This window comes from Salvelinus fontinalis, chromosome 6 (genome assembly GCF_029448725.1).
Source record: "Salvelinus fontinalis isolate EN_2023a chromosome 6, ASM2944872v1, whole genome shotgun sequence".
Classification (NCBI taxonomy): Eukaryota; Metazoa; Chordata; class Actinopteri; order Salmoniformes; family Salmonidae; genus Salvelinus; species Salvelinus fontinalis.
The window spans coordinates 18,232,036-18,259,674 of record NC_074670.1 but is presented as its reverse complement, the minus strand read 5'-3'; the positions used below and the strand labels follow the sequence as shown (position 1 = coordinate 18,259,674).

The 27,639-nt window shown below is 45.1% G+C and overlaps 1 protein-coding gene across 2 annotated transcripts; it reads right to left on the bottom strand.

The window, feature by feature from the left end:
• On the bottom strand, positions 1–27,639 carry LOC129857245 (zinc finger protein 850-like). Of its 2 annotated transcripts, none has more exons than XM_055925295.1 (10): positions 27,532–27,639; positions 25,675–25,856; positions 20,638–22,390; positions 20,176–20,414; positions 19,748–19,927; positions 19,087–19,184; positions 16,765–16,859; positions 13,110–13,258; positions 3,016–3,303; positions 1–1,146 (listed from the first exon to the last, which is right to left on the bottom strand). In XM_055925295.1, exons 2-10 carry the CDS (start codon positions 25,828–25,830, stop codon positions 550–552), a joined length of 3,555 nt encoding a protein of 1,184 aa, XP_055781270.1. In that variant the 5' UTR covers positions 25,831–25,856; positions 27,532–27,639; the 3' UTR covers positions 1–549. The 2 variants fall into 2 exon arrangements, with proteins under 2 accessions (XP_055781270.1, XP_055781271.1); XM_055925296.1 differs by having other exon boundaries at positions 25,675–25,832; positions 27,532–27,638.

Genomic DNA, 27,639 nt, shown 5'->3' with positions numbered 1-27,639 from the left:
TGAAAGCTGAAGCCTTTTATTAAAAAGAAAACAGAGGACATTTTATGGGCGACTCAAGTCCAACCCTGCTAAAACTCACTCTAAATAATATTGACGGTACACACTCTGGGAACACTTTTACAATCAGCTTTTCATTCAACTTCTCATTGTAAACAGGATAAATGCTTTACCATACAACTGCTTCACTGGCTTCGCTGTACGATTTCAACATTTAAAATCAATTCTGCTCTTCCAAACTAAGAAGCACCTCTCAAAGCTTAAGGGCCACACATCCGGTCCTTCACTAAACTCTGTCAAAATCAATTCATATATGTAGATCATTCAAGTAAATGAAACAATATTTCGGACCATTTAACAAGAATAGCCCCGGCACTGAAGAAACAGCAAAAACTATACATCTTGATTTAACTCAACACTATTTATTTATTTTTTATTTCACCTTTACTAACTGAAAATCCTACCATCTTTCAGTCTAACTCTGTCTCAGTCTCTAATACATTCTATCACAAACCCTCTCCTTTCTACCCTCTTCCTCCTCTACAGTCTCCTCTATGAGATGGTCTCCTCTAGGATGAACTCTATGGTGTGTGGTACATCCTGTCCCTCTACCACAGTGACTGAGGGGATCTCATGTCCCTCCATGATGGCTGACAGGGAGGGGACAGAGATGGCCTGACCACCCAAGAACACCACCTGGGAGGACCCAGCCTGCCCAGAGAACATAGCCCCAGAGGAGTGCTCTGAGACGGGCACAGCCGGCACCATCACCCCCTCTGTGGTTCCATCCGCCTGAACCAGCAGAATGGTCTGCACCGCCGACTCCCCCTCGCCACCTGACCCCGTCCCTGTAGACAAGAGCACCCTCGCCCCATCCGCCTCTGCATCGTTGGCCGTGGTTCCACCCGTTCCGTCGTCGTGGAGACGGATGTGTTTGTCGAGGTTGGAGCGTGAGCGGAAGGCTGAGGGGCAGTGGTGGCAGGTGTAGGGCGTCTCTCCGCTGTGGATGCGGGCGTGCTCAGTAAGACGGCCGGCCACACTGAAGGCTTTACCACACACCCAGCAGCAGAAGGGCCGCAGGCCGCTGTGGATACGCTCATGGTCCTTGAGGTGGGGCAGCTGGCGGAAACGCTTCCCACATGTAGAACACTGAGAGAGGAGGAGGAGGGGACATGTGGGGGAGAGACAGGGCAGAGAGTGGTGGGAGGAGGGGAGGAGGAGAGAGACATGTGGGGGAGAGACAGGGCAGAGAGTGGGGGAGGGGAGGAGAAGAGAGACATGTGGGGGAGAGACAGGGCAGAGAGTGGGGGAGGGGAGGAGGAGAGAGACATGTGGGGGAGAGACAGGGCAGAGAGTGGGGGAGGGGAGGAGAAGAGAGACATGTAGGGGAGAGACAGGGCAGAGAGTGGGGGAGGGGAGGAGGAGAGAGACATGTGGGGGAGAGACAGGGCAGAGAGTGGGGGAGGGGAGGAGAAGAGAGACATGTGGGGGAGAGACAGGGCAGAGAGTGGGGGAGGGGAGGAGAGAGACATGTGGGGGAGAGACAGGGCAGAGAGTGGGGGAGGGGAGGAGAAGAGAGACATGTGGGGGAGAGACAGGGCAGAGAGTGGGGGAGGGGAGGAGGAGAGAGACATGTGGGGGAGAGACAGGGCAGAGAGTGGGGGAGGGGAGGAGGAGAGAGACATGTGGGGGAGAGACAGGGCAGAGAGTGGGGGAGGGGAGGAGGTGAGAGACATGTGGGGGAGAGACAGGGCAGAGAGTGGGGGAGGGGAGGAGAAGAGAGACATGTGGGGGAGAGACAGGGCAGAGAGTGGGAGGAGGGGAAAGAGTGCAGAAAGGGGAAGAGGAGAGAGTGAAGAGAGGCAGAGAGTGAACGGGAAGAAAGAGGGAGGAGAAGTTGAAGAGGAGGAAGAAGAGTGGAGGGGAGAAGGATGGGTAGGATTGGAAAACATAACGAGAGAACAAGGACAAGAGGAGAAGAGCGGATATTAAAATTCATAGATTTCATATCTTGAAAACTTATGAAAAAATATTTTCTGAAACACTTCTCCAAATTTGTAGACACAGCACTTCTGGCTGAAGAGGCAGAAGAATAGGAGGGGTAGAAAAACAATGTGTGAGAAGAAAGAGAGCGAGAGAGATCTAGGGAGGGCAGAGGACAATGGTAGGTAGAGATAAAGAACAGAAAGAGGGACACAGGGGACAGAACAGAAAAAAAGAAGCTGACAGAACAGAGCTGCACTACTACTGAAGGACATTCATCTTTTCCACACAGCAGTGTTACCTGCCTGTCTGCCAGACTGAATGACCACAGAGACAACGCCTACCATTAGTAGAACCAGAGGGAATCGGCAGGGACATTCTCACCAATACCTTTACAGCTTTGATTACATTGTTATTGAACTATAGAAGCCTGGGGCTGTTCTGCCACAGATTGTGCCACAGTGAGCAGAGAGGCCGGTTGCTCCTGTGTTTAGGGCCTTCCTGCCTTTCCGGGCAGTGCCCAGTGGTGCTGGGTCCCAGAATAGTAACACAGAGGGGAGATGGCAGGTTCTAACTCAGCCCCACTCATTAATCATAGGAAGTGTAGAGGGAGGGAGGACACCAGCGGGCATAATACACTGGGGTGACCACAACCACAGCTTGTATTTTTTAGATGAGATGATTAGATGAGTTTATTAGTATTAGTATACATATTTACAACTGGAACAATGATACATTTCCATTTGGGGGTGGGGCAGGGTGAATGTCCATTGGGGGAGCAGCAGGGGGGAAGTGAGAAGTGAATGAAACAATAATAAAAGTAACCACAGGCAGAACCACGACCAAAGTCTTGTCCAGACGGCCTTTTCTGCTTCTGCTAAAAAATGTGACAATCTAATTGATCCCTTGTAGTAGACTGTGTTTTAAATCACTTCAGAACAAGACACACCATAACGAACGTCAGTCGTGCACAGTAGATAAGCCACCACGCACACACACAAACAATCAATCATCTCCACCTCCCCACCCCCTTACCTCGAAGGGCCTCTCATCGGTGTGGATCCTCATGTGGACGTTGAAGGTGGAGGTGTAGGCAAAGTCCTTCCCACAGATCTGGCAGTGGAACCTCTTGGAGCCGCGGCCCTTCCCCAGAGTCCCCTGGCAGTGGGCCACAATGTGCTCCCCCAGGGCCGAGCTGGAGGCGAAGCGCCGTCTGCAGGGGGACAGAGGGCAGCGCAGGGGGGTCTGACCCGTATGGGACAGCCGATGGAGGTCCAGACCCTCCTGGGTCATACAGCAATGACCACACATATCACACTCCACCTGGAAGGCCGGAGAGAGGGAGGGACACATGTATTGGGAATAACTAGTGAAGCATAGATGAAAGGATCCTACTATTACAGTATCCATGTCTATAAGGTACAGTATCTGTAGAGTAAGATTCTACTATTACAGTATCCATGTCTATAAGGTACAGTATCTGTAGAGTAAGATTCTACTATTACAGTATCCATGTCTATAAGGTACAGTATCTGTAGAGTAAGATTCTACTATTACAGTATCCATGTCTATAAGGTACAGTCTCTGTAGAGTAAGATTCTACTATTACAGTATCTATGTCTATAAGGTACAGTCTCTGTAGAGTAAGATTCTACTATTACAGTATCCATGTCTATAAGGTACAGTCTCTGTAGAGTAAGATTCTACTATTACAGTATCTATGTCTATAAGGTACAGTCTCTGTAGAGTAAGATTCTACTATTACAGTATCTATGTCTATAAGGTACAGTCTCTGTAGAGTAAGATTCTACTATTACAGTATCCATGTCTATAAGGTACAGTATCTGTAGAGTAAGATTCTACTATTACAGTATCCATGTCTATAAGGTACAGTATCTGTAGAGTAAGATTCTACTATTACAGTATCCATGTCTATAAGGTACAGTATCTGTAGAGTAAGATTCTACTATTACAGTATCCATGTCTATAAGGTACAGTATCTGTAGAGTAAGATTCTACTATTACAGTATCCATGTCTATAAGGTACAGTATCTGTAGAGTAAGATTCTACTATTACAGTATCCATGTCTATAAGGTACAGTATCTGTAGAGTAAGATTCTACTATTACAGTATCCATGTCTATAAGGTACAGTATCTGTAGAGTAAGATTCTACTATTACAGTATCCATGTCTATAAGGTACAGTATCTGTAGAGTAAGATCCTACTATTACAGTATCTATGTCTATACAGTGCCTTCACATATTCACACCCGTTGACTTTTTCCACATTTTGTTGTGTTACAAAGTGGAATTAAAATGGATATAATTGCATTTTTTTGTCAACGATCTACACTAAATACTCTGTCAAAGTGGAAGAAACATTTGAACATTTGTAAAAAAAAATAATAATAATAATAATAATATGAAAAACGAATATATCTTGATTAGATAAGTATTCAACACCCTGAGTCAATACATGTTAGAATCACCTTTGGCAGCGATTACAGCTGTGACTCTTTCTGGGTAAGTCTCGAAGACCTTTCCACACTTGGATTGTGCAGCATTTGCCCATTATTCTTTTCAAAAATTATTCAAGCTCTGTCAAGTTGGTTGTTGATCATTGCTAGACAACCATTTTCAGGTTTTGCCATATATCTTGAAACAGATTTAAGTCAAAACTAACTCAGCCACTCAGGAATATTCACTTCTTGGTAAGCAACTCCATTGTAGATTTGACCTTGTGTTTTAAGGTTACTGTCGTGCTGAAAGATGAATGAATCTCCCAGTGTCTGGTGGAAAGCAGACTGAACTAGGGCTGGGCATGAATAATTGATGTCAAAACGCCATCTTTAACCAAAGATCAATATTTTTTCAAATACTGTAAAACTATTTGGTCAAACTTTTGTCTTGAAACAACGTCAATTTGCTTTGACTGTTCTATGTGTACATGTGCATTTGCACAGTGGCGACCCGTCATTCAGGGCAGGTGGGGCAGAGCCTGTTGAGCTATACAAATAAATTGGTTTGTTTTTTGTTGCCTGTTTTGCATGTTATGTTTGCATTAACACGTGTCACATATCAGTTTGCAAAACAAAGTAAAATCACTTTTAAATTACATTTAAAAAAATGAGTTAATAAAGCCACATACAAACATGGTCTCTTATTTACTTTCTTGAGTAATGCAGCTCCAAAATGCAGGTGTTTCAGCCTAACACAGTGCTTTATGTGTTGGAGGGGCAGCTGGCGGAAAATACAGAGCCTAGGGGTCGGTACTCTTCTCCAGTTGCACCGTGATTGGCTCAGTGTTCTGTCACTCATGGGGACACCACGTCAAGGCAAAATCTACAGGGAGGGCTTGAAAGATCAAGCCCCCTTGGGTGCTGCCGTAGATTTACATTAAAAAGTACCCATCCAAGGCTCAAAGTCATTGGCCACAGATAAAATTACGTCAAATCACGTTATATGACTGATCATGTCAACATCATACTTTCAAAATCTTAGCAAGCTTAACAAGCTAGACAAGCAGTTATCGTCATCAATCACGTCAACCATTTAATGGCAAATCTAATTCAATCATTGTCATATGAAGAGAAATTATAGATAAAACGTATCGGTGTCATCGGCCATTGGACGTAAACATTACACAACAAGTTGGAAATCACAAATTCAACAATGAGTGGTTTGGACGGAATCAGTGGCTAACTGCAAGCGTTGCAAAGCAATCCCTATTTTGCTTCCCCTGCAGGCTATTCCGTGGAGAGGGTGTGTGGTCCAAGTCTGAGTTTAAGGGTCTCTTTCCCAAGCTTAAAAGGATAAACATTCACACGCAACACTATAAGCCAGAAAAGGTTGGAAAAATTGACCATGCTGTTAAGCCAGCGTGACTTCTGCCGCTTTGAACGGAACTGGGAAATCTCAGACTTCATGAGTTCAAGACAATTGGGAACTCTGAAAAAAATGTGCTCCGACTGGGAAAATGCGTTTTGAACGGTCAACCAAATCGGAATTCCAAGTCGGGAACTTGGGCTTCTTCCTTCTAGAGCTCCGACCTGAAGATCATTGACGTCATGATTCAACCTTGTTCCCAGTTGTCTTGAAAGCACCATTAATCCAGAGAATGCCAGACTTTGATGACAAAGTTTCATGACAAAACTTGCCCACAAGAAGGATCGCCATGCCACCTTCCTATTCAAGTGAGCACAGCACAACGGAGTCCAAAAATCTCTTGCATGCTGCTGCATATATGATGTAATATGCCTGGGAGATATGTATACTGAAGCTAAGAAAGTAATACTAAGTGTATGCTGTGTAGTAAGCTGTTGGTATCCCATATGCCTCACCCTAATAATTTAGTCCCTTTCACCCTCATAACGTTGCCTAATGTTCTGACTTGGTATTGAAATGTCATCATCGAATATTGTAAGAGCTTTCATCGGCAGGGCTTGAAAACTATTACGGACTACAAAGGGAAACCCAGCCGCGAGCTGCCCAGTGACGCGAGCCTACCAGACAAGCTAAATGCCTTTTATGCTTGCTTCGAGGCAAGCAACACTGAAGCGTGCATGAGAGCACCAGCTGTTCTGGACGACTGTGTGATAATGCTCTCGGTAGCAGATGTGTGCAAGACCTTTAAACAGGTCAACATTCACAAAACCACAGGGCCAGACGGATTACCAGGGCGTGTACTCAAAGCATGCGCGTACCAACTGGCAAGTGTCTTCACGGACATTTTCAACCACTCCCTGACTGAGTCTGTAATACCTACATGTTTCAAGCAGACCACCATAGTCCCTGTGCCCAAGAAAGCGAAGGTAACCTGCCTAAATGATTACCGCCCCATAGCACTCACGTCGGTAGCCATAAAGTGCTTTAAATAGGCTGGTCATGGCTCACATCAACAGCATCCTCCCGGATACCCTAGACCCACTCCAATTCACATACCACCCCAACAGATCCACAGATGACACAATCTCAATCACACTCCACACTGCCCTTTCCCACCTGGACAAAAGGAACACCTATGTGAGAATGCTGTTCATTGACTACAGCTCAGCGTTCAACACCATAGTGCCCACAAAGCTCATCACTAAGCTAAGGACCCTGGGACTAAACACCTCCCTATACAACTGGATCCTGGACTTCCTGGCGGGCCGCCACCAGGTGGTAAGGGTAGGCAACAACACATTCTCTACGCTGATCCTCAACACTGGGGCCCCTCAGGGGTGTGTGCTTAGTCCCCTCCTGTACTCCCTGTTCACCCATTACTGTGTGGCCAAACACGACTCCAACACCGTCATTAAGTTTGCTGACGAAATACAACGATGAGACAGCCTATAGGGAGGAGGTCAGAGGCCTGGCAGTGTGGTGCCAGAAGAACAACCTCTCCCTCAATATGATCAAGACAAAGGAGCTGATTGTGAGCTACAGGAAAAGGCGGGCCGAACAGGCACCCCATTAACATCGACGGGGCTGTAGTGGAGCGAGTCGAGAGTTTCAAGTTCCTTGTTGTTCACATCACCAACGAACTATCATGGTCCAAACACACCAAGACAGTCGTGAAGAGGGCACGACATCACCTTTCCCCTCTCAGGAGACTGAAAAGCTTTGGCATGGGTCCCCAGATGGTCAAAAAGTTATACAGCTGCACCACCGAGAGCATCCTGACCGGTTGCATCACCGCCTGGTATGGTAACTGCTCGGTATCTGACCGTAAGGCGCTACAGAGGGTAGTGCATACGGCCCAGTACATCACTGGGACCAAGTTTCCTGCCATCCAGGAGCTATATACTAGGTAGTGTCAGAGGAAAGCTAAAATAAATTGTCAAAAACTCCACTCACCCAAGTCATAGACTGTTTTCTCTGCAACCGCACGGCAAGCGGTACCGGAGCGTCAAGTCTAGGACCAATAGGCTCCTTAACAGCTTTGAACCCCAAGCCATAAGAGTGCTGAACAATTAATCAAATGGCCACCGGATTATTTACATTGACACCCCCCCATTTGTTTTTTACACTGCTGCTACTCCCTGTTTATTATCTATGCATAGTCACTTCACCCCTACCTACATGTACAAATTACCTCGACTAACCTGTACCCCCGCACATTGACTCGGTAATGGTAACCCCTGTATATAGCCTCGTTACTGTTATTTTATTGTGTTACTTTTTATTATTTTTTTTACTTTAGTTTATTTGGTAAACATTTTCTTAACTCTTTCTTGAACTGCACTGTTGGTTAAGGGCTTGTAAGTAAGCATTTTACGGTAAGGTCTACACGTTTTATTCGGCGCATGTGACAAAAAAAAGTTTGAATTGATATGATCGTCAGCTTATATGCCCCCTTTATTTATGCTACGGTTCTGACTTGGTGTACAGCTAGAATACTGTAAGAACGGCCCAAGTTCTTAATTCTGTCACTATACATTTCAAAAGTGCTGAACAAATAGGTGTTATATTGACTATGTCAGTCTTAGCTCGCTCATTTAATGTCTTAATCTAAATTATGGATTGCCTCTTATGCGCTCATCATTCCCTTATGCCATAGTTTGTACATCTCAATTGAGAGTAGAAAACACATTTGTTTAAGAAGTCAGTAATATCAGCTATGTTTTTTTTAAAAGGCAGTCAATGATAAATGAGGCTGAATGAACTGTTTCACTGCCAGACAAGGCTCATCTGATAAAGATTGGTAAGGAGTCACTCCATGGTGTTGAAAAGAAAGCTCTGCTGTTGGGACAGCTTTATGTAGGCCCTAACTGTGTGTGGGCACCGTATTTTCATCAAACTCATTAAGTATAGGCCTCCTCACCAAACAGATGTCCTGGACATAACTCATCCCCATGCAGTGTTCAATGTAGTATTGTTAATCAATTTAGAAAATTCAAAGGAACAGGCATAATACACAAAATCCAACGTCTGTATATCAAAAAGAAGACAGATTTTGGTTTCAACTTGAATGTACCCGTTTCAAAATGTAACCGTTTCAAATTATCACTGAGAATAACTGCTCACTATTCTGTTATATATTATTCTGTTATATTACATAATGTTTTTTTTCTATAAAATAGGTGTCTTGACTGTGATAAGAGCGTCTTGTCTGCTAAATTAACAAAACTAGGCTATGCCATTGCACAGCCATAGGCTTCTTCAAGCAAGCACCACATTGCTGAGGTTACTACCTTTTTGAAGATTGTGTTCCACAATATAATATAACCTGATGATATTACAGTTTCAATAAATTCATCTTAAATTGCACTTGTTTTTTTATTGACTGGATATGTCACGTTCTGACCTTAGTTCCTTTGTTATGTCTTTATTTTAGTTTGGTCAGGGCGTGAGTTGGGGTGGGCATTCTATGTTGTTTTTCTATGTTTTGTTCTGTTGGTAGATTTATGTGTTGGGCCTAGTATGGTTCTCAATCAGAGGCAGGTGTCAGTCGTTGTCGCTGATTGGGAGCCATATTTAGGTAGCCTATTTTTCATTGTGTTTTGTGGGTGATTATTTTCTGTTCTGTGTTTTGTTTCACCGTACAGGAGTGTTCGTTTGTTGTTTTATTGTTGTTCAGTGTCCATTATTCGTATTAAAACAATATGGACACTTCCCACGCTGCGCATTGGTCCTCCTCTTCTTCCAACCACGACAAGCGTAACAGGATATTTATATACAGTGGGGAGAACAACTATTTGACACACTGTCGATTTTGCAGGTTTTCCTACTATCAAAGCATGTAGAGGTCTGTAATTGTTATCATAGGTACACTTCAACTGTGAGAGACGGAATCTAAAAATCCAGAAAATCACATTGTATGATTTTTAAGTAATTCATTTGCATTTTATTGCATAAAATGCAATTGGGGTTGTACTCATCCTTCTTCTTCCTCCAAACACAGTGAGTGGAGTTTAGACCAAAAAGTTATATTTTTGTCTCATCAGACCACATGACCCATTCCTCCCCTGGATCATCCAGATGGTCATTGGCAAACTTCAGACGGGCCTGGACATGCGCTGGCTTGAGCAGGGGGACCTTGCGTGCACTGCAGGATTTTAATCCATGACGGCGTAGTGTGTTACTAATGGTTTTCTTTGAGACTGTGGTCCCGGCTCTCTTCAGGTCATTGACCAGGTCCTGCCGTGTAGTTCTGGGCTGATCCCTCACCTTCCTCATGATCATTGATGCCCCACGAGGTGAGATCTTGCATGGAGCCCCAGACCGAAGGTGATTGACCGTCATCTTGAACTTCTTCCATTTTCTAATAATTGCGCCAACAGTTGTTGCCTTCTCACCAAGCTGCTTGCCTATTGTCCTGTAGCCCATCCCAGCCTTGTGCAGGTCTACAATTTTATACCTGATGTCCTTACACAGCTCTCTGGTCTTGGCCATTGTGGAGAGGTTGGAGTCTGTTTGATTGAGTGTGTGGACAGGTGTCTTTTATACAGGTAACGAGTTCAAACAGGTGCAGTTAATACAGGTAATGAGTGGAGAACAGGAGGGCTTCTTAAAGAAAACCTAACAGGTCTGTGAGAGCTGGAATTCTTACTGGTTGGTAGGTGATCAAATACTTATGTCATGCAATAAAATGCATATTAATTACTTAAAAATCATACAATGTGATTCTCTGGATTTTTGTTTTAGATTCCGTCTCTCACAGTTGAAGTGTACCTATGATAAAAATTACAGACCTCTACATGCTTTGTAAGTAGGAAAACCTGCAAAATCGGCAGTGCATCAAATACTTGTTCTCCCCACTGTATATATATATATATATATATAAATACACACACACACACACACACACACACACACACACACAGAAATGCATACATACATACACAGTTGAAGTCGGAAGTATGCATACAGTTGAAGTCGGAAGTTTACTTACGTTTAGCCAAATACATTTAAAATAAGTTTCACAATTCCTAACATTTAATTGTATTAAAAATTCCCTGTCTAAGGTCAGTTAGGATCACCAATTAATTTAATAAACATTTATTTTTACTGCTCTAATTACATTGGTAACCAGTTTATAATAGCAATAAGACACCTTATTGCTTCAATTATACAACCGATGGGTCTTATCCTGAATGCTGACAGGTTAAAACCACATTCCAGCCGGAGTCTATTCTACAAGTTACCACCGGCTAAATCTATGATACTATTCCAGTAGCCATGTAAGGTACAACTAGAGTAGAGTAGGATCCTACTATTACAGTAGCCATATATATTAGAGGTCGACCGATTACAATCGGCATGGCCGAATAATTAGGGCCGATTTCAAGTTTTCATAACAATAGGTAATCGTCATTTTTGGATGCCGATCATGGCCGATTAAATTTCATTCCACGAGGAAACTGCGTGGCAGGCTGACCACCTGTTACACGAGTGCAGCAAGGAGCCAGGGTAAGTTGCTAGCTAGCATTAAGCTTATCTTATAAAAAACAATCTTCACATAATCACTAGTTAACTACACATAGTTGATGATATTACTTGGTTCCAAATACCAAGTCATGTTTTGCAGAGGGGTCAAATACATATTTCCCTCATTAAAATGCAAATCAATTTAGAACATTTTTGACATCCTGGATTTTGTTGTTGTTATTCTGTCTCTCACTGTTCAAATAAACCTACCATTAAAATTATAGACTGATCATTTCTTTGTCAGTGGGCAAACGTACAAAATCAGCAGGGGATCAAATACTTTTTCCCCTCACTGTATATAAGGTATTATACTATTACAGTAGCCATATATAAACTCAGCAAAAAAATAAACGTCCTCTCACTGTCGACAGCGTTTATTTTCAGCAAATTTAACATGTGTAAATATTTGTATGAACATCAGATTCAATCAAAAGTATCAGTCAGTATCTGGTGTGGCCACCAGCTGCATTAAGTACTGCACTGCATCTCCTCTTCGTGAACTGCACCAGATTTGCCAGTTCTTGCTGTGAAGTGTTACCCCACTCTTCCACCAAGGCACCTGCACGTTCCCGGACATTTCTGGGGGGAATGGCCCTAGCCCTCACCCTCCGATCCAACAGGTCCCAGACGTGCTCAATGGTATTGAGATCTGGGCTCTTCGCTGGTCATGGCAGAACACGGACATTCCTGTCTTGCAGGAAATCACACACAGAATGAGCAGAATGGCTGGTGGCATTGTCATGCCCGAGGGCCATGTCAGGATGAGCCTGCAGGAAGGTTACCACATGAGGGAGGAGGATGTCTTCCCTGTAACGCACAGTGTTGAGACTGCCTGCAAAGACAACAAGCTCAGTCCAATGATGCTGTGACACACCGCCCCAGACCATGACGGACCCTCCACCTCCAAATCGATCCCGCTCCAGAATACAGGCCTCGGTGTAACGCTCATTCCTTCGACGATAAACGCGAATCCGACCATCACCCCTGGTGAGACAAAACCGCGACTCGTCAGTAAACAGCACTATTTGCCTACAAGCCCTCAGTCCAGCCTCTCTCAGCCTATTGCGGACAGTCTGAGCACTGATGGAGGGATTGTGCGTTCCTGGTGTAACTCGAGCAGTTGTGGTTGCCATCCGGTACCTGTCCCGCAGGTGTGATGTTCGGATGTACCGATCCTGTGCAGGTGTTGTTACACGTGGTCTGCCACTGCGAGGACGATCAACTGTCTGTCCTGTCTCCCTGTAGCGCTGTCTTAGGCGTCTCACAGTACAGACATTGCAATTTATTGCCCTGGCCACATCTGTAGTCCTCATGCCTCCTTGCAGCATGCCTAAGGCACGTTCACACAGATGAGCAGGGACCGTGGGCATCTTTCTTTTGGTGTTTTTCAGAGTCAGTAGAAAGGCCTCTTTAGTGTCCTAAGTTTTCATAACTGTGACCTTAATTGCCTACCGTCTGTAAGCTGTTAGTGTCTTCATGACCGTTCCACAGGTGCATGTTCATTAATTGTTTATGGTTCATTGAACAAGCATGGGAAACAGTGTTTAAACCCTTTACAATGAAGATCTGTGAAGTTATTTGGATTTTTACGAATTATCGTTGAAAGACAGTCCTGAAAAAGGGACGTTTCTTTTTTTGCTGAGTTTATAAGGTATTCTTCTATTACAGTAGCCATTTATATAAGGAATAACTAGTATAGAGTAGGCGGCCAGTGTACCTGTCCCATGGAGCGTCCCCGTCCCTGTCCACGGCCACGGCCCACAGTCTTGTCCTCCACTGAGCTGGTACAGCGCTGCAGATGGATGTCCAACACTGACTGGTTCAAGAACTGGGAGGAACAGTGGGGGCACAACACTGGCTCCTTATCTGGGGAGATGGGGTGGGCAGAATGAGTTAATTACTTACTGGTTTGTGTTTATCACATTCCAAACAGTGTTTCGAGAGTGTACATGAAATCAATTGAAATACACTAAACATGGAAAGGACAGGGATGTATGGATTGAGTGGGTATTTAGACAGTCACAGGCCCTGGTCACAGGCCCCTCCTGTCACTACCCACCAAAACACACACTGGGTTCACACTGGGTTACAGGGTATTCTATCTGTATTGTCATCACTCAGTATAGGCTACAGTATGTGGCTTAAGGTAACTTATTTATAGACACACAGACACATGCACTACTGTTGACAGTCTGGATATTGGTAAACACACTCAGGCTCTCTGTCTGCTTCTGTGAAGCTAAAGGAGCAAAAGAAGAGGAGAGAAAACGAGAGAAGATGCTGAGCTTTGATATTTCCCCATCTTAGCCGCCGGCATCTACAGTTACCACGGCAACTCCAACCCAGCGGAATCCTCCCTCTCGGCTAGAGCGTTCACCAGCCTCCCCTGAGGAGCCCTCCGTTGAAACATTTAATAAGGATCCTCTCCATCAATAGAGCATTAACTAATAATCAATGGATCAATTCCAACCAATCACATCTCTCTCTCTCTCTCTCTCTCTCTCTCTCTCTCTCTCTGAGGTGCACTTATCTCTGACCCCACTGCACCGATGCTGTCAGCGGCAGCCATGTTGACTTGACGCCAGACCTGATTAAGATCAGCAGATATTTTGACCCATTAATTGGTGGGGTCAATTCGATAGACCAGAATTGGAGGATCCTCCATCATCTTTTAAATCCCCAGTTTGGGAACATTTAGGCTTCCCAGTGGATTACAGGGGTGATGGATAGAGTTGTGGATAAAACGGTAGCACTAAGTCGCCACGCTCAACGAGAATAGCCTATGTAGCTAACAACACTTCAATTATGTTGACACATTTACAGCAACACCACCAGTGGGCCCCAGTATACCAGAGTAAGATGGAAACGCAAAGAAACTACACAACATCGTCTTCCCTCTGCATTCAAGTAGCCCTTGGCAGCTGATTCTGAACAAGCCAAATAAATTACAAGAGCGATAAGTAGGCTATGTTTATACTTTTTACAGTCTGGTTTAGAACAGCGGGTATGTGCCCATTCCCGGTAGTTTAGAATAGGGCTTTTTAGCACCTTGTGAAAGTGCTCAAGTCACGTTACAAACTTCGCTGTTGCACCCATTTCAACAAACAGGTAGTACCCGCTCTACATGGGCAAACCAAAGTCGAAGATTTCAATGAATTGGCCAATGCACCGTATTGCGCTTATAGTGACAGCCCATCACATTACCCCGGAGTGGGAGATGTACGGTGCTACAGACACGACCCCTTTATTACAGTCCACATCTGGCACTGAAGGAGGCAATGACATGGTGTGTTCATAACCAAGTGGGAAGTGACATACAACTGGGAATAATCCACTTGAACGGCACTCAAACAGGTAATTACTAGTGGGAAACTGGTCTATTATCCTGAGCATCCACTTCTCCCACCATGGTGACCTCTGACGTCACCTACTATAGGAAATGACCTCTATAACAGCATTTTCGGCAGTTAAATGCAACAACAAAACTTTATTTATAAAAAGCAAACTATTGTGTGTTTTTTTTAAACTATAATTTGTTTACAAGCATTATAGCTCTACTTTTAGTTTATGGTTGACACAGCTTGTTGGCCATTAGCCAATCCGCGTTTCTCAACGAGTTCAACTCACATGAACGCATCCAACTGGTATTTACGACTTCACATCTGGCGAAGTCCCACCTCCTACATGGTTACAAACGCAGCATCTGAGTGGAAACTTGAGGCCCAACATAACAATCTGGTCACAATAGACAATGCAAGGAACATTGTGAATGGCATCTTGTGAATTGTGAATGGCATCTCATTTTCCTTCCGAATGGTGACCCCAAAACTGCATGGGTTTGGTGAACCATTAAACCCCTAATTACTACTAAGGCGCAAGGATTACTTCTGCATACTTAACATGGAAATCAGCTCCATCATTAGCAGCTTCACTAATTCACGGCCCACACATACACTAGTGCACACTACATATTTGATTTATTTGATTTAACCTTTATTTAACCATGAAGGCCTCATTGAGATTATAAATCTCTTTTTCAAGAGCGTCCTGGCCAAGATAGGCAGCACCAAGTCATTACACAATTACAGACAGACAACATGAAAGACTACAGATAATCTAGTAAAAAAAAATCATAAAACAGCAAAATAAAAACATTGACAGGTTAGGGAATCAGCCTCAAAATCATTCAGCAATGATTTAAAAACACCAATCGGGACAAGTTCTTCCAGTTTAAAAGTATTTTGTAAGGCGTTCCAACCCAATGGCGCAAAGTACATAAAAGCCCTTTTACCAAATTCAGTTTGGACATTTGGAACAGTTAGCAGGATAAAGTCCTGCGAACGGAGAGTACTCACCACATTTCTGAACAATAAAAATGGCCAAATAAAATGGTAGTAAACCCAAAATAGCTTTGTAAATAAAAGTATACCAGTGACTGAGCCTACGAGTGACTAGAGAAGGCCAGCCAACCCTGGTATATAAAGTGCAGTGGTGACAAAGGGTTTTGCAGTTTAAAATAAATCTCAATGCTCCATGGTAAAGGGTGTCAATTGATCTCAAACACTGAGCGGAAGCATTCATATATAAAATTTCCCCATAGTCTAGTAAAGGCATAAATGTAGCTGATACTAGCCTCCTTCTGGCTTCAAAAGAAAAACAGGCCTTATTCCTAAAATAAAATCCCAACTTCAGCTTAGATTTTCTTGTAAATTGTTGAATATGAAATTTAAAAGAGAGGCCGTTATCAATTACAATTCCAAGATATTTATGAGGTTACAGTCTTAATCTCATTGCCCTGACAGGTAGTAATAGGTAGTAATAATTCTTGCTTTAGAAAACACCATTAGTTTAGTTATGTCAGTATTGAGGATAATCTTCAATTGACACAAGGTATGTTGAACAGTATAAAAAGCAGTTTGCAAGTTCTGGAAAGCTTTGTGTGAGATGACAACAATAAATAACAGTATCATCAGCATAAAAGTGAAGTTGTGCATTTTGCACATTTCTGTCTAAATTATTTATATAAAATAGTGAATACGTGGGGACCAAGTACAGAGCCCTGGGGTACACCATTACAGACAGACAATTTAACAGACATGAGCCAATCAAATTGAGTGCACTGAGTTCTATCAGACAGATAGTTAGCAAACCATGCAACTGCATGCTCTGAAAGACCTACGCTCGACAATCTCTGCCTCGGTATTACAATCACTACTGTCCTTATAATCTAATTCATTATGATCTAAAAGGCAAAACTGATCCTAGATCAGCACTCCTACTCAGACGCTTTATGGATACAGGCACTGGTCTCTCTTTCTCACCCAGTGCTTATCAGACACACAGGGCAGCTGAGAGGAGAGGGGAGGAACTACCTTGGTGAATGAGGGAGTGCAGGTCCAGCTCCTTCCTGCGTTTGAAGGCCTCTCCACAGACAGAGCAGGGGAATGGGTGACTGGTGTGGAGCAGTCTGATGGACAGAACACAATGAACGGAAGAGAAAAGGAAAAGAAGTGTAAACAACAACTAATGTTAATAATACACTTCTGAATAAATTACTACAGAAAAATAATACAAATGTTTTGGGGGTTTTTTCAGAGCAAAAATGAGAGGGATAAAAACAAAAAGCTATAAAAGACGAGGGCTTTAATACAGTACTGCAATGAGCAATATGTTTTTCTTGGAAGCTGAGAAAGAAATAAAGCTGTGAGGAAAAGGGACAAAAGGAGCACCACCATCATCAACACTATGGGCAGCAGCTCACTGGTACTAATAACACTGCAGTGTGTCATTTGTAGATGCATGTAAGCCACGCTTCAAGGGCCCACTGTAATCCTCATCCACACAGAGGAGGAATAACACACACAACCACATGCTGGCTATCACCTTAGTGTCACAGTATTAGGATTACCTCCAGACCTGAGTGCTTAACCGTGTTGTTAAGCCTTTTAAGGTTCAATACGGAGTCATTAGGTGTGTCATATAATACAATGGCTGCAGATAAACGGGTGGTTTCAGTGTGTGATGAGATATGAGAGCCTATGTTTATCCGTTCCATAATGGCAGGATATAGCCCGGGGGGAGGAGAGGAAGGACAACCCCTGGGATGTATTTAACTGGCTGGATCAGTGTTGTGTTTGATCACTACTGCAGTGTTTCCCAGCCCTGGTCCTCCAGTACCCCCAACAGTACACAGCTTCGTTGTAGCCCTTGACAAACACACCTTATTCAACTCTTTGAAGGCTTGATGATTAGTTGACAAGTTGAATCAGGTGTGTTTGTCCAGGGTTACAATAAAAATAAACAAATAAAAATGTTGGGGGTACTGGAGGACCAGGGTTGGGAAACTGCAGTAGTGGATATCAGGTTGGTGGAAGAGTTCACCTAAACACATTGCTTCAGCAGTGGAGGTATTCAACTCTTAACTACAGTCCTGCAGTGTCAAGGTTTTATTCTAGCCCAGCATTAAAACCCTCAGATTCCACTAATCATCCCTGGCTAGCAGGTGTTTTAGTGCTCGCCACTAGCCAATGCATTACAAGCAGCTGAGTCAATGGCCTTGGCAACGATAATGTTCGTCACACTGTTCTAGATGGTCTGTGTGGGCATCAGGCCAGATAAAGAAATAATGATTATGAACTGCTGAAAAATGCATTGTGTTCTACGTATAATTCATGACTGATGATAGTGGATTTGTAAAGTACTTAACCCCATCGTTTAATATTAGATGGTAAACATAGTGTGTGCTGTGGACCACTTACAGCCCTATATAAACTGTCTGGCCGGTCATCCCTCTGCACAGGGCTGACAATAGGAATCAATATTTTAGGCCAAGATGACCCTGAGAATTAAAGCTTCAGTCCAGGTTGTCTCTTCACACCCCGCAGTGTTCGCTAATGAGAGGGGGTGTAGAGATACGGACTGTACCCGGCAGAGACGCTGGGACTTCCTGCTTCGCCCCAACTACACATTGACATGCAGTTCAAGGGTAACGTTCCATTCACTCCATGATCACGCCCTCCTATTGATCCCCGGATCATTTCTCCTGCCTCACCTCCTCCCTCCCCGCATCCCCCACCTCTAGTTCCTCAGCCTGTCTGTCTCCATCGCTTTCTCGTCCTACCCTTTATTGTTATCTTAATTTACCGCCGCCCGCCTGTCAATCATCGCTGGCGAGGGCTCAAGGGCACTGAGGCATCTCTGTCTCTATGTTAACAACTCTGTCTAAATCCCCTCACTGTGTAGGAACAGGGTCCGGCCTGTGTAGGAACAGGGTCCGGCCTGTGGGTCCTGTGTGTAGGAACTGGGTCCGGCCTGTGTAGGAACTGGGTCCGGCCTGTGTAGGAACTGGGCCCGGCCTGTGTAGGAACTGGGCCCGGCCTGTGTAGGAACTGGGTCCGGCCTGTGTAGGAACAGGGTCCGGCCTGTGTAGGAACAGGGTCCGGCCTGTGTAGGAACAGGGTCTGGCCTGTGTTTGGGTTATGTGTAGCACATCTCCTGTTCTCAGTCCAGTCTTATGCTCTACTGTCACTGTAAATACAGTACCGTCGTGTGTTTGTTTCTCCCTGTAAAACAAGCAGGGTCCAATCAAGGTAACTTACACATTGAAATGCGTCCCCTGTGTTCTGTGAAACAGGCCTTTGGGGTTGATTTCAACCTGCACATTTAATTGAGTCCCAGCCCAGTCACACCCGTACCTGTGCTCCTGCAGCTGTTGGTCAGTCTGGAAGCGAGCAGTGCAGTTGGGACAGGCGAACAGCTGGCTTTCTCCATCCTCCCCCTCTGGTGTCCTCTTCTGCAGGGATGTCATTGACACAGCACAACATCAGGGGAGACAACTAACAGCCTGTCTCAATGTTAACGTAGAGACAAATAGCATTCCTGAATTTCTCCGATCCTAGAGAGCCTCAGTGTGTAAAGATATTTGTTCCAGCCCAGCATCAACACACCCGATTGGGCTGGAGCAAAACCCTGTCCACACTGTGGCTCTCCAGGACTGTCTGTGGTGTGTTCAGAGATGTTCTCAGGGGATTGTAAGACATTCTAAAAACAATCAGGTAATCCAGGGCTGTGTCCCAAATGCCTCCGCATTCCCTACATATTGAACTACTTTTGACCAGAGCCCGATGGGGACCCGAGCCCGATGGGGACCCGAGCCCGATGGGGACCCGAGCCCGATGGGGACCCGAGCCCGATGGGGACCCGAGCCCGATGGGGACCAGAGCCCGATGGGGACCAGAGCCCGATGGGGACCCGAGCCCGATGGGGACCCGAGCCCGATGGGGGCCCTGGTCAAAAGTAGTGCGCCACATAGGGAATAGTGTACTATAGGGTGCAGTGACTCCCCCCGTGCCTGACCTTCCATCGGGACCTGCGGCGGCGGGATTTGGGCTGGCTGTGGGTGAGGCCGTGCCTCTTCAAGACGCCCGGCTGGGAGAAGCGCTTGCCACACACGGAGCAGGGGAAAGGTTTGGTGCCCATGTGGGTCAGGCTGTGGCGCAGCAGGTTGGGAGAGGACGCAAACGACTTCTGACACACCTGAATTAACCAAGAAGAAGAACGAGGATGAATTTGATTGACGGAAGCCCAGTACAACATAGCTATTTCACATAGCACAAGAGCACTAAGATTGTCACATAGATTAAACAGAAAAATAAACATTAAGTATATAATAGGAAGCTACTCCTAACTAACTCCTGCTACTTGTTGATACACAACTAGTTTCAGTCATTAACATCAATATTTCACAGCATTTTCAATAAAACACATGTCCAGTCTAGCAGTACCTTGCAGGTGAAGAGCTTCTCTCCGGTGTGGCTGAAGACGTGAGCGCGGAGGAACCCCCTGCGTGTGAAGGTCTGGCCACAGTGGGGGCAGACGTGGGGGAGAGGGGTGCGTGACCAGTCCTGCATCAGCTTGGCTGGAGGAGGGAGGTTGGTGTCTGGTTGTTCCCCCACTACAGTCTTCTCATCCTGCTCTTCCTTAAGGATGACTGGATTCACCTCTTTACCTTGGTCTTTGTTCTCTGCCCAATGAGGAGAGAGCATGGTCAGAAACTAGCGACGTTCTGTCAAAATAACCTTAAACAATAGTGAAACTTAGCAATATTCAGTATGGATTGGAATCAGTTATGATTCCAGGCACCCTTACAGCAGAGTTAAGTCTTCCCATTGAGTTGAACCCAGCTGCCATTGGGTTGAACCCAGCTGCCATTGGGTTGAACCCAGCTGCCATTGGGTTGAACCTACCTTTGAGATAGTTGATGCTGCGTATCCTGATAGCAGGTATTTTTGCCGGTGAGCCTGATGCAGCACTGGACGAGGCGGCAGGGGGGGACAGCATCCTCTTGGGGGCGCGGGGGCTTCCCTGGGGGGCCGCGGCTGCTCCTGCCCCAGTCCCTGGTTCCCCACGGTGCTGGCGTCGGTGGTAAAGGTACTGTGTGGTGTTCATGAAGCTCTGGTTACACTGGGAACAGTGGTGGAGGGGCTCGTTCAGGCCGTGCTTGTCCCTACGGTGGGCACTGAGCTCTGGCTCTTTACTGAAGCTGGCTCCACACTGGGCACACAGGAAACTCTGGCCCTGGACCACCTTGGGCACCTGAACCAGAGCAGAGGTAGAGACAGTGGAAGTAGAGGGGGTTCCATCCTGGTTCTGCTCCTCAGTTCCATTGTTCTGGGAATCAACCACCCCCACAGTCTCCTCTTTAGACTCTTCCACCATCTCTTCCACCACCTCTTGCTGCAGTGTTACTATTTTGTAATACTGGTAATCTGCATCCTGCATCTGTCCTCCCTGGGCCTGGGTTTGTGTGACCCCCTCCTTGCCTTTCTCCTTGTGCTGCTTGCGGTGGTAGAGGAAGAGGGTGGTGTTGAGGAAGCTCTCCCCACACACGGTGCAGTGGTGCAGGGCTTCCTTGAGGCCATGCTGGGCCTTACGGTGGGTCACCAGCTCAGACACCATGCCAAAGCTGGAGCCACAGTCCACACACAGCAGGCTGGACGGGGGCTTGAGCTTCTTGGCTGCCTTCATCCTGTAGTAGTAAGACGTCTGCTCCTCCCCAGGGTTATCGGCTGGGGGGTCCTGGGAGGGAACGGGGTCTGGGGGGTCCTGGGAGAGAGCGGGGTCTGGGGGGTCCTGGGAGAGAGCGGGGTCTGGGGGGTCCTGGGAGGGAGCGCGGTCTGGGGGGTCCTGGGAGGGAGCGGGGTCTTGGGGGTCCTGGGAGGGAGCGGGGTCGGGGATGGACTGGCTGTCTGCTGCAGACTGGGCCTCTGTAGATGAATGAGCTGCCTGAGCCTGGATCTCAGAGGCTTTAGATCCATTGGATTCCCCTACGCTCTCTGTTTCTGTTTCTTCCTCTCCTCCTTCCTGCCCTCTGTTGGTGGTGTTTGGCAGATACGTGTGATCCAGGTTGGCTGATGTGTCCTCTGCACTCATCCCATCCTCCTCTTTCTCTGCTGGCAGCTCAGACTTCACTACATCCTGCTGTTGCTGGGTTTGTTGTGCCCTCTCCTGAGTCCTTACTCTCCCTCTACCCCTTCCTTTCCCTCTACCCCTTCCTCTCCCTCTACCCCTTCCTCTCCCTCTACCTGTTCCTCTGCCCCCTCCTCCTTCTTGGTCATCCGGTGAGTTTGGTTCATACAGTTCATCTGGACCCAAGTCCACCTCCACTTCAGCCTGACCCTGCTTCCCCCCTCCCTCTGGGGCCAGTTCTGATCCATATTCAGAGCCAGTCTCTTCTGGTCCTGGTTGTGGTTGGGTGGGTCCTGCCTTGGTCTGCAGACACTGACCATGTTTGCGGTGCTGCTGCCAAAGGATCAGAGAGTGGAACAGGGCGTCACAGTCGCCACACTGGTACAGGATCTTAGGCGTGTCTCCTGAGGAGGGCTTCTTTGGGCTAGCCATGGCCAGACCTGGTGCACCAGAGCTGAGCAGCAGAGACGAGAAACTGGCCTTGGTCTGAGGGGCAGGCGATGGAGCAATGGGCTCGGTATACACCTGTTGCTGGAGAGAGAGAAAGAAAAAGAGAATGTGAGAAAAGAAGACAAAACAGAAGCTGACCAGTCTGGACAACAATGAGTGAACGAAAACGTCAATATGTTTTGGTGTCAAATTGAAAGAACTCGTTTCCATGGCAGTACTGGATAGCAATACCATCACAGACAACCAGGTATCTTAGCAGTTATAGGGTTGGGCCAGTAACAGAAATGTCGCTGGTTTGAATACCTGAGCCGACAAGGTAAAAAGACTAATTTGGTTGCCATACTACTATGGCTGACCCTGTAAAAGAACACATTTCTCTGGACCTACGTGGTGTGTGACAATATTTTTGTTGTTGAAAAAGTCCATAGTCAATTGAAACAGGAACAGTGTTTTTGTCAGGCAGATGAGGGATGACAATAGAGGAATATAGTAATAGAGTATTCAGAGGACAGAGGGGTCAATGAGAGCAGACAGAGCAGTCTTTAGATCAACAGAGCCGGGGAGGGAGGGTTTCTCTGAGGGGAGGGGAAGGACTGAGGGGCAGGGTGATGATAAATATCACAGGCCTATCAGTTGAGTTCAGAGGGTCAGTCCGTGGCGTTTGAGAACTGCTCGTTGATCCATTAGGATGATAAGAACCATCAAGGTTAATGATGTGTTCCTTCAGGAGTGTCTTCATTCAAGCAGAGGCACCACTGTGGCTCATTCTGTTATTAGTAGCCTAGACTGAGTACTACCAGCTTGTTTCTGCTTATGGCAATTTGTTGGAGTCATTGTTAGAATTGAGAAATGCAGAAACATTAAGTATCGTATGTAGAAACAGACTCCTATTATGGATATATTTAAATCTCCATAGTCTTAGTAAATATTTTTTGGTTGCTTGTTTTGATTCCGCAAACAAACTAAATCACTATTACAATACATTTCAGTCATGGCTGATTTATTACGTTTCATAGTAAGTACGCACAACTCAGCGTTTTAGCTCAGTAAGGAAGCTGAGTTATAAAACCGGACTATGTAACTTGAACTGCCGCTGACACTGTTCTTATCCAACATGGCAAAAACAATTACTGCGGACCGCCCGGAGCTCTTGAAATAGTGTCATGTATGTGTGTATTAATATGTTCTTGATGAGAGAGCATTTTCAATGTGACGCTGGTGGTTGAGTCACGTTCTCCTAGAAGGACTTGAGACAGGAAACTGTGTCTACATCCCGTCTCCTAGAAGGACTTGAGACAGGAAACTGTGTCTACATCCCGTCTCCTAGAAGGACTTGAGACAGGAAACTGTGTCTACATCCCGTCTCCTAGAAGGACTAGAGACAGGAAACTGTGTCTACATCCCGTCTCCTAGAAGGACTTGAGACAGGAAACTGTGTCTACATCCCGTCTCCTAGAAGGACTTGAGACAGGAAACTGTGTCTACATCCCAGATAGCATCCTCTTCCTTATAGTTCTCTACTTTTGACCAGGGCCCATAGGCCTGTTTGGTCAGTCAGCCTGGCTAGTGTGTAGAGAGGTATATACCATATAATGAATTGATTTAATTACCGACTCCAAAACTGGACTTCAACTCGGGAAATGCACTAAAATATTACACATGGGTCAACATGTAATTAAAGTAACTGAGGGAGCCCACCTCTTTGCTGAAGTTTATTTTTAATAACACTTAATTTTTTCTCTCTTGGTAAGCAAGATGGGTAATAGGAATGTCATTAAATACATATTACAAAGTGGTTCTACCTTTTCCATCTTCCTTTGTAATGCTAAAAAGCAAAGCTTCTAACTTCCTACTAGGCCTCTTCCATGGCATTCTAGTTCTCTGGATCTGAACAAGTCAAGTTAAAAACCGTTTGGTATAATAGCAGCCTACCTTCATTAGAAATGTAAACACCCAGTTTTATAGCAATGTCGCCTTTAATGTTATACAGAAATTCTGATAATCTAGCTAATGAGGTCTGAATGGTAGTAATAAGGCAGCTGACGGCAGAGCAGGGGCCAGAATGCCATAAGGCACTTAGGTTTTTAGTGTTTCCACAGCTGATTCATCTGTGAGGAGGCCAATGAGCCATCCATCAGGAAGAGGGGTGGAGCTGACTGATTCATCTTTCACGCTCCTTTTCTCTCCCCACTGGCAACTCAAGATGCAATCTACCTGTCACTCATGACATCACGCTTTATGGTTCTGAGCTTGAGGAGACCGTCACCATGGGAAGCTGGGGACACGTTTCGGAGAGCGACGCTGGTAAACGTCCCTCACGGTCGACGGCTCACCGTTTTAAACCTCCGAGCATACTGTAGCTGTCATTACGAGGTAGCGATACAGTGAGAACAAGGACAGTGTCACTCCCTCAAATTACATAGTAACAGAAAAAGTATCTGTACATTGGAATATTATAATTCAATATTTGATGTAGAAAGTAATGTCATCTGTCATATTTGTATTTTATGTATATTATTTGTTTGTTTGTGTACGGTGGTTTTTGAAATATGTGTTCTTGCCCAACTTGAATATTGTATTGTCTATTTTTATCCCCCCAAAATAAACAAAAAACAAGGACAGTGCTGGTCATCTAATTTCCTATTATGACTCAAAGAAAATGGAATGGAATGTTCTCACTCTCATGAACTTTCAAACATGCAGATATTCTGTAGGACTTCTTTGTAGAACTGCCACTTAACGCAGTAGAACATTTGGATGAACTGTATGTCAAAGGAATACGTCTCAGTGAACTGAAAATTCCTAGTTATGCATGTCTTAACAAAGGATCTAATTCCTTTTGTACTTGGTAGAATGCAGTGCAGTTTTGTAGGCTACAGTGCTTATCAGAGTCCAAAACATGTACGCGTCTGCACAGCAGTGTTCTAGACTATTGGACCGTTGGCTTTCATTTTTGAATTCTCAAGCTATTTTTCAACCATCACCACATTCAAACTGGAGCCGCATTGGTTGGGAATTTTGAAGGAGCACGGTCGGGTTGTGCCTCCCCCACAGACGGACCGCTGGACTATCACGGCTCTGCGCGTGTGGACTCTGAATTACGCTTCAGCCTCACAAGGCTCTCCAATTCACATGGGAAGCATTGAGCACAACAATGGCAACACTATGAAATGAATACACTACTGCATTAATAAAGTGTAATATAACAATAATATATGCCATTTAGCAGACGCTTTTATCCTGAACCATTTAGCCTAGATGTGCAAAAGATGAGAGACGTTTAATAAAAAGTTATTTTTTATCAATGTTCTAGACCTAGCCTATTTAGTTTAAATGTCCATGGAGTTTGAAGCTTCCACTATTACCTGAGTCTGTAGGAAGGGGATGGAGACGGGGGTGGGGGCCCCACTCCCCACGTTCTCTGTGGTGCAGGTCAGCTGGTGGGCCAGCACCTCCTCCAGGGTGTCAAACTCTTGGTAGCAGGGGAAGCACATGTACACAGCGGCACTATCCATCGCCATACCTGCCACAGGGAGAGAGAGGAGATCTAGACCAAAACAGTGCATTACTGATTATATTCAATTCAGGTTGGGTGGTCTGTTTTATGTCTGCAAGCAACACATGCAGTCAATTATTAGCCTTCAATATAGCCTAACTAATATGTTATTAACATAACCTAAATGTACCCTATCCCCCCACCGTACAGAGCTGATGCATCCAAATATCATAATATTTAATTGTAGACCGATTGAGAATGTGTTGCATTACCCAATGTATAAATGCTTGCAAGTCCTCATTTAAAATGGGAACGATGTAAAAAGGTTTGATTGACGTCATGTTGTAAACATTGCCCTCTACTGATGGAAATTAGTATCTTCATGTGTGCCTGGGCTTTGGTCAGACAGGAGAGTTGAACTTTCAGACAAAATGGCAGTAGGTAATTGTTATTTTGTTCACGCTTGGTGCTCCTAAAGGTAGAGAATGTGTGTATATGTAACAAAAGCAGTAAAAACAAAAAATTATATTTTTGTCCCCCGAAGAGGGTGGATGGGTTAATAGAAAAATACACTACTGCCCTTTTCGTCCTCATGCTAGCTAGCAGTAGCCACCGCAGCCAATTTGGAATGGCAGTGTCATTCAGTGGACATGCCATTCCATAATGGCTGCGGTGACTACTGCTATCTAGCATGAGCACGAAAGGGACTGTTTTCCTGGAAAACTAACATAATTCCTATCTTCTCGATGGAGCAGTGTGAATAAATGTAAAATTTGGAGTAAAGTAGCATATCCCATCCCTGCATTGAGGTACGTTTTCCGACCCATAACGTGTGCTGGCTCCACAGTGTCTTAATGTAACCATGATTGCGTTCTGACCCCAGTGCAGCTGTGTAAACAAGTGTAATGGTAGAGTATCTTCTGGCAATAATAATATATTTCACAATGGTACGTGATTAGGTCATGATTGTAGGCTACTATACAGCCTTATAATTTCCCCAACAGAACTAGAGAATAACATGCAACACAATACGACAAACAGCTAATACCATTTAGTGGAATTGTGTACTGACATTAAAGTACTGCACATTGCAATACGTTCACACTAACTTGTGCATTTACAGTACAAGTTAGTGAATGGCGCCAAATTAATGCCAAAGGTGATCCAGACAAATCCCGGAGGTCAGCAATTTAGCTGTTTGCTATCTTGTTATAGGGCGGCTGACTCGCTGGTGGCACTGGGAAGTTTAGATTGGGTTTAACTAGCTTAACCAACTAACGTTACTGGTTAGCTGCATGTTTGTAGGAAGATAAATAACATTAGCCTATTATGTATTGACTGACAGCCAGCTAACGTTAGCTGCTAGCTAGCATTTCCGCGAACAAACAATGCAAGCAACGTTATGCTATATTACCACGATTAATATCACCTTAAAACTGTTTGAGCTTTATCAGTACAAGTCAGTTGTCAGGTTAGCTAAACTAATTCACCACTATCTGCCAGTAGTCGCTCTAAAGATATTTTATGTGCTTTGTAAAAACGACGAAGAAGGGTGGCATTCACTTCTTCGGTGGTGTAATGGCGGCTGCCGATTCGATGTATACGTTGGATGTCTCCCCCCGTTGAGACTCCGTGAAAACATAAATCAGTCCCTGAAATGTTGTCCTGGCTGAAGTCACATTCCATCCATAAAAAAACAAAGTCAGATAATTACAAAATAACTCACCGAAAACTGAAGCCGTTATCTCTTGAGGAAACAAGTTGTGTTATTGTTCCAACATGTTAACAAGGCTTGAGCGGATTGGCTGTCTGCTCTCTCGTACGCCGTACACCA